Below are 13,098 nucleotides of genomic sequence, written 5' to 3' on the forward strand. Positions count from 1 at the left end.
ATGCATCAAATTGACATGAATTTTGTAGTCACGTCAATTTGATGTGACACAACAGCAACCCCCCCCCCAATGCATATTTGGTTACAATTAATTGATAAATTAAAGTATTCAAAATTATTCTACAATTAAATGCATTGTTGGACCAATTAAGATGAGTGCTGATACTCTATGCAGTCTTAAAACTTTCATACATCGATAAAAATGTGGTCAAATTAATGTGAATTTTGTAGCATGGGTTGCATAAGCCACACAACAGCACACCCAACTGAAATGGGCACTGAACACCACTGATTTCTCTCTCTCTCTATATATATATATAACGTAGAGAGTGAGAGAGAAAAAGAACTTCCGTAGCTCAGTCAGCATAGACGAAGACCTTTGGTCGGAAAGACCTGGGCTCAATTCCCATCCAAGACATGAGAAACTTTATCTGGTCTCTTTCGACTAAAGGTGAGTTAGCCAGTCTCATATGGAGGTGGAGGGTTTTTCTCTTGGAAACTCAGGCTTTTCGTTCCTCAGAACAGGCCCTGTGAAAACACGTATATACAGTCATCCCTCTACTTATGTTCTGCTCAAAGATACGTCCGTGATCCCATAAGTGAATAAATAACATTTTCGATTATACTTTCGAACAAGATGCAAGTGAGCGTAAAGTAAAAAGGTTCCTATTTAGCAATAATGCATCATGCGCAGTAGCAATAGTGCATTCAGCAGCAACCTCTCTTGGCATTCGGCACGTCTTGAACAGTACCTCTGATTTTGTGTTTGAAAAATATGTTGTATATTTATTGTTAAATATTTTATGATGTTTTGTGCAACATGGCCCCTACACACCCAATCAAAAAACCTAGTGAAGAATCACAGAAAAAGGCAAGCAATTGATCTTGAAACAAAGTTGCAAGTTATAAAGCATCATGAAGCTGGTAAGCCCATCAGTGTGATTACACATACTTTGGATGATCTCATTCTACACTAACGACCATTTTGAAAAATAAGGATAAAATCATAGAAGCTGTGAAAGGATCTGCTTCCATTAAACTGACGGTAGTGATGAAGCAACGACAAGGTCCTATCGGTGATATGGAAAAGCTACTTGCATTGTGGACAGAGGATCTGAACCAAAAGCAGATATCCCTTAGCACTGTGACCAAAACATTAGGAATCATCTCTTCTGGTTCATTATTGGAGCAATAAGAGGTCGTGGATGACTCAAAAATTGTTTGAGGATGCCTTTAATCAACTGTTATGCGAGTGAAATGGAAAACTGTTGTGTGAAACAAAATGTAGCATTTAAAGTTTTATCAATTCTAGATAATGCTCCAGGTCATTCACCTTACATCAGTGATCTTCACCAAAATATCAAGGTCATGTTTCTCCCTCCAAACACTACTTCATTGATCCAACCAATGGATCAGGGAGTTTTTGCAATGTGTAAGGCTTATTATCAATGGAGAACTTTTTCATAAGCTATTGTTGCCAATGAAGGAAATGATCAAACTCTCATGCAATTCTGGAAAGCATTCAATATTTATCATGCTATTAAAAATATTGCTGTGGCTTGGGATGAAATGACCTCTCAACATATGAGTGGTACTGTATATGGAAAAAACCATTAAAAAGGTTTATGCACTTTGGAAGTTTTGAAAAAAAAATAAAGACCTTTGTAAATTGAGTGAAGAAATAGTGGGCCTAGCAAACAATCTGAATCTTGAAGTGAATGATCACGACATAATTCAACTCATAGAAAGTTCCCCTGAAGAGTTGACCAACGAAGAATTGGTTGAACTAGAGGAACAACATGTTGCAGAAGAGGAAGAACAAGAAAACGAAGAGGGGAAAAGAGAAACAAGAAATGGTAGTTAAACAATTCACAGTTGAAGGGTCTTGCAGATATATTCCCTGTAGTTAGCGATGTTCTCAAAATGGCCAAAGACATGGACCCCAATGTTGAACGCTACTTATTAGTAGAAAGGAAAGTATGCAATGCATTTGCTTGCTATAAACAAACTCGTGATGAAAAGAAGAAGAGAAATAAGCAAAGCACATTGGACGTTTTCATCAAAAAAAAAAAAAGGTTACACCGGAAGAGCCGCAGCCTGGTCCTTCACATAGTAAAGGTGATGAAGATGTGATTGGAGGAAGATTTGGGTGATTCTTCTCCTGTTTTATAGTGGCAATAATGCCCAGTACAGTTTTATAAGGTTTAAATATTAAAATGGCAGTATACTTATTATGATTAAGTCCATATTACGGTTATCATTAAGTCCCTATTATGGTTAAACCCCTATAACTCTTCAGAGTTATAGGGATTAGGGACTGTTGATTTAATGCATTGACACATGTCCTGCTGGGTGGAATGAAACACCGACATAAGTAGAGGGATCTCTCTCTACACACACACACACACACACGAGGTTTGACAGTTTAATTCCCTGAACAGTTGTGTAGTGTCACCCGTGTGATGATTTGGTTGGAATCATGTGAGTAATCATGTTTGTACATCTTTTAACTAATGCATCCTCAAGCTGATAGAGCCATTTGCTAGTTAGCTATTGCAAAACTAATAGAGATCTGCATGTAAACTTTGGCATAAAAATGTGTGATTGAAACTTGGAGAAGTGTGTTAACATTTTATGTTAAAATCAGCAAGCCTGTTACTGAAATGTTGGAGCTGTTGAAAGTGGCATATGGTGTGGATGCTCTGAAAACGTCAAGTGTCTTTGAGTGGTATAAGAGATTCAAAGGTGGGCGAGATGTGAACAATGACAAAGTGGGCAGCCAAAAACAAAAATGATGGATACAAATGTGAACAGAGTGTGAGATTTGGTACTGTCTGACAGACGATTGTGTGATTAATGGCTGATGAATTGCAAATGAATAGAGAAACAGTCAGGGTAATTTTAACTGAAGAATTGAATATGCGAAAGATTTCTGCGAAGTTTGTGCCTCAGGATCTTGACTGCCAAACAGAAGCAACCGCAGGTTCAAGTTGCGACTTATCTTTCTGCAAATAAGCATGTTTCTGAGAGTAATTGCGTGTAAGGAAACCTGGTGCTTCCAGTACGATCCCGAAACAAAATGCCAGAGCATGCAGTGGAAAACCCATAGTTTGAGTTCACCACATCTGAAAAAAGCATACGTCACATTCGCAGTTCTAGACCATGATGGTCTAGAACTGCGAATGTGATCAAAGACCTTGTTTCTTTGATCACAAGGGGGATACTCCACTCTAAATTCATTGAACAGGGACAAACGTCAACCAACAGTGCTATTTACAGGTGCTGAAAAGATTAAGAAATTCTGTTTGGAGAAAAAGACCTGAATTGTGGCCTGACATGTGGATCATCCATCACGACAGAGCGCCAAGCCATAGTGCGTTCATTGTGAGAGAATTTCTGACCAATAAATCAATTACTGAATTAGGTTATCCTGCTTATTCACCCAACTTAGCCCCTGTGATTTCTGGTTCCAAAATTAAAGACTGCACTAAAAGGATGAAGATTTTCTGACATCGCTGATATCTAGCATAATGTGATAAAGGAACTTGAGAGTATTCCAGAAAAAGAGTTCTAGGCCTGTTTCCAAAAATGGGAACACTGTCTAAACCAGTGTATAAATGCACAAGGGGACTACTTCGAAGGCAACAGTAGCCACTAATGTATAGTTCCTAACATAGGTTTTTTTACAGGTGCATTCCAGGAATGAAATTGTCACATCTTGTGTGTGTGTGTATTTTATTTATTTATTTTTTTTTTTTGCAAAATTTATCCAATGCAGTAAAATAACCTGCTAGAACTATCTCAAATACATAATATAGTTTTAAATATACCATTTTGCTATTTCTGTATGAAAATTGACATTGAGTTCTCTTACTGTTGATTATAACATAAATAAGGTCAAACTACCTGAGAAATGACTAGCCATAATGTTGAAACAGTATGATCATTATAGGAAGTTACAGAATTTGTGCACAGTTTCATGCTATCAGCAAATATTCTTACTCTCATAAGAGAGTAAGAATTAATTTCTTGTCAAGTATAATCCTACCCAGTGTAGTTGCTAAAGTTTTCGATGCAGAAGAGTCTAAAGCTATAGTAGTAGTAGATATTGCCCAAACACTTCTTGATAAAATAATTATGAAATGTACCTTTTTTTTTTTCTCTCCCAGTGGCAGGGCTTCTGTGCAGTCATGTGCTGGAGATGAACCTGCAACTACATCAAATCCAGTTTCAGAAAACCTTGTAAGTATATTAAAAATGAAGGTCACAAGGATGGTGGGTTTATATACTATATTATTTATTTGATTTGATACCTACTGACACTTATGATTTGTTGAGAGATTTTACCAAGTGCTACAACCACTTCCTTATCATAATTAAGTAGACTTCTCTTGATTGATTTCAGCAGTCCTTTACATGGTTTTTCATGTTCTTACAATGTGATGTTCCTCAAACTCCCATACTATCCATCATCTAATTCCTTCAGTCCTAATATCATCATCATCATCAAATTCCTGCCATGTACCCTCAAGGGGTGTACAGGATATGATAGTACTACATGAAAAAATTACATCATTACTAACTTCCTATCTACAATTTTCCTCCAAATCAGTCTGTTACTTGTCAAGACTCCAACATTATCAGATCTTATATTTCTATCGTCTAAGGCACTTTGTACCGTATCGATCCACCTATATCTTGTCTTCCTCTGGGTCGTTTTCCTGCCAACCTGGCAAAGAACAATTGTTTTGCTAATCTTTCCTCTCCCATTCTATTTAAGTGACCATACCACCTGAGATTAGCTCTGCTAATGCATTCCTGGATGCTGACAATGCCAAGTTCTTTCCTAATATCCTCATTTTTAATATGATATTGCCATTGATGCCATCTGTTCACGCCTCTAATCTTTCTCAGGACTCTCATATCTGCAGTCTCTAGTCTTTGGTCAAGTGTTTTACTTCTAACCCAGCTCTCAGATCCATAAGTTAAAACTGGTTTGAACACCGTCTTGTATACAGCTAATTTAGTGTTCCGACTAATTTCTCTCTTATTCCATATGAATTTATTCAACTGACTTCCCACCATACCAGCTTTGCTGATTCTGTTGTCTATTTCTATATTTAATTTACCATCTTCACTAAAAATCGTGCCTAAGTAGCTGAAATGTTTTACTTGTTCCACAGGTTCTCCATTCACAACACATGACATTTTCAATGATTCTGCCTATTTTCATTGTCTTTGTCTTTTTATTGCTGACCTTCATACTATATCTATTACAACAGTTATTCAATTTAGTCAGAGAATCTTGCAGACTTGTAGCAGATTTATTTAGAAGTATAACATCATCCGCATAAAGCAAAGAGCTGACATTAACATCTCCAACCCTGATATCATGTTTAATACCACTTTCCTTCATAATGTGATCAGTCCTAATATTGATATTAAATTCCATGGTCTTCAAGTGGCAAAACCAGATACTCTTGTCAACAAACATTGATATGATATCTCCACTCATTTGTCCATGTTGTGATTCCATTGATTTTTTTTAATAGCTAGCACATCAAAATTTTGTAGTGTTATACTGTGCATCATCCAAGAACAACCGAATATATTCTTTCAAATGTTAGACCATTTTCTTGAACTGCACTTCCCTGCAATACACATTGCTCCTTTGAAATGAGCATCTCTCAGAATTCATGAATTTCATTACCACCAGCTAAATCATTGTAGCATTTGTTAAACTGTTCAGATTCCTCATGAAAAAACTAACTTATGATATAGTTTGCCCACTTACCATAATATGGTAAGTTTGTCCACTTACCATATTTGGTACACACACAATGTGAAACAATGTGTGTACCCTTTGACCATGATTTTCCAAGATATATGAGTTTTATTTCCTATTTGAAATGAAATGGTATACCACCTATTAGCAAGTCTGCGGAAATTCTACTTGACTCTACTAGTCACAAAAATATTTTTACTCACCTATACTTTGAATTTCTTGGCTTCAATTTCAGTAAAGGGAACATTGCAGCCTTGTTGACCAAGTGGTTAGCGTATCCACTCTCCAGCCAAAAGGCTGCGGATTCGAATCCCGCCACGGGCATGGATGTTTGGGACTGTCTGTGAAAATACTAGTGGTGGTAGATGGTGTTGGTGTAGATGATGAAAGTAGTTGCAGTTGGTGGAGTGATGAAGACAGAGAGTTGTAGAGTAGGTGCCCTCCTTCGATGAGTCTTTGGACTCCCTGGAGGTGTTACGTAATAATAATCTTTTATAGAATTTAAAATCTCAAAAATTCAAATTAGATGCGTTACTCAGGTGTATGAAGAGAAGGTATTAGAGCTGTTGCACAAACTGAATAAGAATTCAGCAATAGGGACTGATGCAATATCAGCATGGGTGTTAAAAGAGTGTTCAGCTGAACTGACTATTCCTTTGATCAGGCTATATAATTTGAGTCTCAAAACAGGGAAGATTCCACGCAGTGGCGGCCCGTGAAGTTTTAAATAGGGGTGCTGCCTAAACAAAATAATTTTTAAAAAATTCTTTTTTTCCTAATCAGTAACCAATTTATTAATAAATAAATCTACAGATTTATTTATTAATAAATAAATAAACAGGAGTGGTGGTGAAGATTTTCGAAAAAATTGGTTAGGACTCGCATTCAGGAATGGGTTGACAGCAAATCTCTACTTTGCAATGAACAGCATTGGTTTGCTAAGGGAAGGTCATGTTTTAGCCACTGGCTCACATTCTATAATAATGTTACCCCTACACAAGGGGAATGGATAGACCATGATACTTTTTGGATTTTGCTAAGTCTTTTGACAGAATACAGCCAGGAAGACTGTTGCATAAATTGGAGAATATGGGTTTGGATTATAAAATATTAGCATGGATAATAGGATGGCTGACTGACTGACAGATATCAAAAAGTGATATACCTGGGATGTGAGTCTGCAAGATTTACAGTAACTAGTGGTGTACCACAAGGAACAGTCCTTGGTCTACTGTTATTCATCTGTACATTAATGATATTGGAAAGGATTTGACAAGCAACTATTTGCTGATGCTGCAAAGATAGGTAGGGTAATCATGAATGCTGCTGATATGGATAAGGATGTCATTTTGCTTCTTTACAAGGCCTTGATAAGACCTCACTTGGACTATTGTGTGCAGGTCTGGTCTCCTAATTTCTGTTGTGATTCTGATAGTCGAGAGAGAGAGAGAGAGTGCAAAGAAGTGTGTTAAAAATGATATCGGGATTGTGGAATACTGATTATGAAGACAGATTGAGAATTGGTAGACTGCAGACACTAGCAAACAGGAGAAAGAGGGGTGATATGATTGAGACATACAAACTTCTGGAAGGATCATGCAGGATTTCAGTTGATGGAATTTTTCACTTTATGGAGTGTGGAGAAAGGAACAAGAGAGCATTCTTGAAAGCTGAGAATGAATGTTGCTATGAAGGGGATGTGGGTAGATTTTTCTCTCATAGGGTGGTACGTGATTGGAATGGGTTGCCATTGGTTGTTGTGTGAAAGCAGTGTGAATGAATTCAAGAATAAGTATGATAGCTGGCACATGTAGTACGTGGCCTCCCTCGATGACTCCCTGACTCCCTGGAGGTCTCTCTTAATAATTTATAAGATCTGTCATGTCTTTCTTTAATCTTTCCAGTAGTCTTTTTTTCCAGTATGGTACATGCTACTTCTATTGCAAATTACTTCTGACCAATTACCAATTTTCTGGCAAGAAAAGCTTGTTCATCTCATTCTGTATTCTATCAGAGTACACTTTAGCTGAGTCTTGACGAGGAATCATTGATTTTTATCTACTCATCTCATATGATGGATGACTTTTGCCATTTGAAATATCTGTGGAAGCTCTAGAAGACTCACTACTAGTCTCTGATTTCCTTTTAATTATCGTATTTTCCAGCATATAAGACGCACCTCCTTTTTTGTACACATTTTTTAGGAATAAAAGATTTTTTAGATCCTCTTCCTGATTCCACCAAGTTCTTATCATTTTCTCAGTTGGGAGTAGCCCGAAATGCCTCCCTGTTACCCTGTTCTTTAACATACGCAATCACACGTAGCTTGTATGCAATATTGTAGCAATGCCGACATTTTTCAGCCATAATTTGCCAAGAAATTTAGAGAAAATTTAACGGCAGAAATTTATCACCGCTCACAACAACCGCGAAAACAATTGGAAAGTTTAAACGAACAGGAACACAGCTGTGATCGTCGATGACAATGCATGTGCATCCACTGAACTCTACATAATTGGAATGCTCTCACACACCACAAGGACGCAAGAAAGAAATCGTGTAACTTGGAACAGAGAAAATTTCCAGAAATGAAAGTAATAAAAACCAGTATTGGCGTATAAGACGCACCCTGTTTTTCAGACCTATTTTCAAAGGATAAAAGTGCATCTTATACGCCGGCAAATATGGTAATTTCCAACAATTAATTTTTTACATTTGATGTCTCTTTGGTATGTTGTTTCAAACAGCTTTAATGCTTGTTGGAAGTTTTTCCACCTGATTATATTATAAATTAAAGATGCCAAAAAATTAAATTCTTGGTTTTATCCTTGATCCAAGTGTAAGCAAACAAAGTTTGTGCCTGAAGTATTTTCAGAAGAGGGCAACTCGTATGTAAAGTCATTAGCTTCTATTTCTGTGAAGTTTTTCAGGTCCCAAATTAATCATGTAAGTGAACACCCACTGTACATTAAAGTAGGTAACGTATCTCATCTTCCTTTTGATGTTATTCAGTAGCCTTTCATGGCCATGTTACTTAGCTTCATAGATTTCTGTTTTTGATAGCGTGATTATCCTATATCAGGCCTGCATAACATGTGGGCCTGAGATAGGATAATAATATAGGCCTGCAATGTTATTTATTTTGGCCCATCTACCTGATTGAAATTATTTAATCATACGGGGAAATATGAAATTAGACTATTTTTTCCTATTGAATTAAATTTTTACTAAGACTGCATGTTTATGTTCATGCGATTAATGTCACAATCATGTTTCTTTCAGCTCGACAATAAATTGCATTTGGAGTTATTCCCACTGTCGTATTTAATAACAAATTATTACAATCGCTTCAAGGTTTTGTTAGCGCTAGTGTCGCCGTAGGAAAATTCAAAGTTACATCTCCGTGATAACGACTTGACGTCTACGAATGAGAATGAATTGTATTACATAAAGTTGGCCATGTCTTGACTCTCTTTGGCAGTGTGGTGGTTGGTTGTAGCTGGAGCAATACATTACATAACTGTTATCATAACCTGCATTACTGTTAGTTTGTCATCATTTCTTTTTTGTAATTAATATTGTCAATCTCAACACAGTGAGCTTAAGTAAAAAGCATAAAATAGATTCGGAACATCGAGCACTTAACCCTGAGTGGACAAACAAATATTTTTTTACGTTGTTTAAGGACAAAATAGTGTGCATTGTTGCCGGGAATCTATTGCTGTGCCCAAAGAGTACAATCTGAGATGTCATTTTGAATTGAAACATCCTAACCTTGGCAAGTTGGATGCAAGTGAAAGCAAATAAAAGCAGCAAAGTTATTGAAAGTCCTTAGCAGTGAGCAACAAGCCTTTAAAAAAGTGACATCTGCAAATGAAGTTGCCACGAAGGTAAGCTTAAAAATATCACAAGAAATAGTTTGTGCGGGCAGATCATTTGCTGAGGGAGAGTTGATAAAAAAAAAAGTGTCTGAAAAAGATTCAAGGTCCAAAATGATCTGGCCCTTGGTCAGGTGGTCCAAGTTGGGTTTGGCTCTCAAAGACAGTCAAGTTGTGCAGGCCTGTCCTATATGCATTGTCTGCTGTGGTAGAGTTCGTTTATGAAAAATACACCTATCCATCGCTTCGAGTTCCTTAGCACAGAGAATTTTTGCTCTCTAGGTTTCTGCCTAATTTCTGATGAAAACCAATGAGTTTGAAACAGCTGTCAGACTGGTGAAATCTTATAATGAACCAATAGAAGGTAATATACAGACACTTTTAACAACCATACTTTCCTATTAGGTTTGGCGAGGGTAACTCGTAGTATGGCAACGGTGTATTCCCGTTAGCTCTCTGGTCAATCTCTACACAAAACTTTTATAGTTTCTGTATTTGGCTTTGAAATGATGTTTAATTTAATATCCACTTAATTTAGGTAATTTTGCATCGCCGAAGTGAAGCCTTTTTGGCTCTTTATTTTAGTAAATGTACTCTGGGGTGCTTAAGGATCAAAGCTGTATAACTGAGAGGAGACCTCCACATAGCCTTTAAATGAATGCGGAGAACCGACCAGGGCTTCTGACCTAATGTCCAATCCTCACCTTCTCATGGTGCACTCTGTTGGGTATCTACTTGGATACTGAACGAACGAGGATGGGCTGGCAATTTGGGATTTAGCCGACCAAATTGTATTCTTATTGGTTAAACCAAAATAAAAAATGATGGTACAACATGACAAAATTTCATGCCGGCTGGGGCGTCGCCCGGTTAAACAAGGCCCCGTTGTTTTTGCCAGGGAACCAGGGCGAACAGCGAAAAGTCAGCTACTGGAACAAATCTGAAAACAAACCCCAACTCAACATCACCAGAGTTAAAGATTGGTACTATCAACGCAAGAAGCCTGAATGGCAAAGAAATGGAGCTAGCTGAGGAATTAGATAAGTACCAGATCGACATAATTGGGGTGACTGAAACAAAAAAGACAAAAACTGGTGAGATCTTTCTGAGCAATAAATACAAAATGTTATATTCAGGCAATGACAATCAAGGAAAAGAAGGAGTAGCCATAGTATTCAACACAAAATACGAGGCTAATCTTCTTGAATGGCAGTCAGTCTCAAGTAGAGTAATCTGGGCAAATATGAGAATGGTGAACTGGACAATGAGACTTATTTGTGCCTATGGTCCCACAGAAGGTTCTACTAAGGTAGAAGTGGAGGAATTTTTTGAGGCCTTAGAAAAAGCAACTGACACAATGAAAAAGGAAAAGTTGGTCCTTGTTGGGGATCTAAATAGCAGAGTAGGAAATGATTGTGAGACATACAAAAATATTTTAGGAAAATTTGGAGAAAAGAGCAAAGCTAATAATAATGGCAAATATCTGTTGGATTTCTGCTCAGGACATGGACTAGTTATTACTAACACCATGTTCCAACATAAAAATGTGCACAAATTCACATGGAAAGAAGAGGCTAGGAATAAGAAAAGTCTCATTGATTATGTTATTGTTGATAGTGATGTTTTCTCCCTGGTGCAGGACACCAGAGTGTACAGAGGATTTGAAATTGGAAGTGATCACTATTTAGTCTTGAGCAGGATAAAATTGAATTTCATATTGAAAAGAATAACATATAAGAAAGTTTTAAAGCGAATAAAAGTTGAGCAGCTCTCAGATGTGAACTGTAGACTAAAATACACAAAGATTATTGAAGAAAAAATGAAAGAGTTTGAGAAAAGGAATCAAACCTTGGAGATTCAGTGGCTAACTCTGAAGAAAACGTTGATTGATTCTGCCAGAGAGGCATGTGGCGAGGTTGTCTGTAAGGATAAAAAAAATCAGAACCCCCTGGTGGACACAGGAAGTTAAAGAGGCAGTGAAGGAAAAGAAGAAAGCATATCAAAAGTTCCTGTCAAATAAGTCAGCTTGTGCTCTTAGAGAATATAGAGAGAAATGCAAGAATGCTAAACACTGTGTAAAACTAGCTAAACAAAAGTCATGGGAGGACTTTGGCAAGAATATAGAAAATAAATATCAAGAAGGTGGCAAAATATTCTGGAGGTTGTTGAAGAAGCTTAGGAATGGAGGAAAGAGTGCTGTAAAAGGAGTTAGAGATGATAAAGGTGACATGAAAACGGGAGAAAAAGATATCCTTGAGGTATGGAGTAATTACTTTGAAAAACTGCTAAATGAAACAAGCAGTGATGACAGCACAGTGGTAAAAAAATACTGACCAGGCATGCAGTCAGGAATACATATCCATACTTGAAGTAGAAAAAGCCATCAAAGGCTTGAAATGTGGAAAGGCGGTAGGAATAGATGATATTCGACCAGAAATGCTCAAGTATGGTGGTATAAGAGTCTTACAGTGGCTGCACTGCATAGTTCAGAAAGCCTGGACAGAGGGACGAATTCCCGATGATTGGAGTAGAGCTCTCATAATACCCATATATAAAAAGCGAAATAAAAGTGAATGTGAGAATTACAGAGGTATTTCCCTACTGAGTGTTCCTGGCAAGATCTATGCAAGTATACTTGAGAAACGATTGAGAAGAATTTTGGAAGAAAAGCTGGGTGAAGAACAATCTGGATTCACAATTTCTCAATCTTTATTCAGGTGTGCTTTGTTAGATTGTGATAGAGTGGATAATTAAGTATTCCTATCTCATCACAGTCTAACATCCTTTTCCAAACAAAAGAATGAGATAAATACAGTAAATTGCCTCTAAGTGTAGAATAAGTATTATGTATATGTAAACCAAGTATGTTCTGTTATGAAAAGATTAAATAAGTTTGTATTTTGTGCCATTCGCGAACGTGATTAATTTAGTATTGAAAATGTAAAGCATTACCAGAGCTTTAGAAATTAACCTGTGCAAAGAATTATTGAATGTAAGCACATATTCAACAGTTGGGGGGGGGGGGGGGGAAGTCAAGTCCAAAGGTCGTAACGTGATGGAGCGACTCGCATGTTCGCGTACGTGCAATAAGCAGGGAAGATGATGGATGCCATGACGTAGAGAGTTCGCCGAACATCGAAAGGGGCGAGAAACGCTGAGAAATAGGAGGGTCATGCGATCCTGAAACAAGGCTTTTTCTCCCTGGATTTCCTGGTGTTCGTTTTCGTGTGGTGGCGCGAGTGTCCTCGATGTCGGACGGATCCCGATAGGCAGCTACGGTCATGGTGGCCATGTTCGCCACGAAAAGAAACAAGCCCAGCAGTCCACAAAAGGCCTGTTCCTGTGAACCTATGAAGCTCTAAAGAACCAAAGGCGAAGATAAGTAAACTTTATTTGTGTTTAACAGAATATGTGCCAAGTTAACATGTATGGAAAA

General features: G+C 37.5%; 1 protein-coding gene across 1 annotated transcript in view; it reads left to right on the forward strand.

Moving 5' to 3' along the window:
* Nucleotides 1-13,098, forward strand: part of LOC150098103 (zinc finger MYM-type protein 1) — a 106,061-nt gene that overhangs the window by 38,896 nt on the left and 54,067 nt on the right. Inside the window, exon 3 of the mRNA XM_090406087.1 lies at nt 4,169-4,241. Coding sequence (XP_090262213.1) covers nt 4,169-4,241 — 73 coding nt within the window. The remainder of the gene's footprint in view (nt 1-4,168; nt 4,242-13,098) is intronic.

Source organism: Typopeltis vanoorti, chromosome 16 (assembly GCF_054136105.1).
Source record: "Typopeltis vanoorti isolate ZY-2024b chromosome 16, IOZ_Tvanoo_1.0, whole genome shotgun sequence".
Taxonomy (NCBI): Eukaryota; Metazoa; Arthropoda; class Arachnida; order Uropygi; family Thelyphonidae; genus Typopeltis; species Typopeltis vanoorti.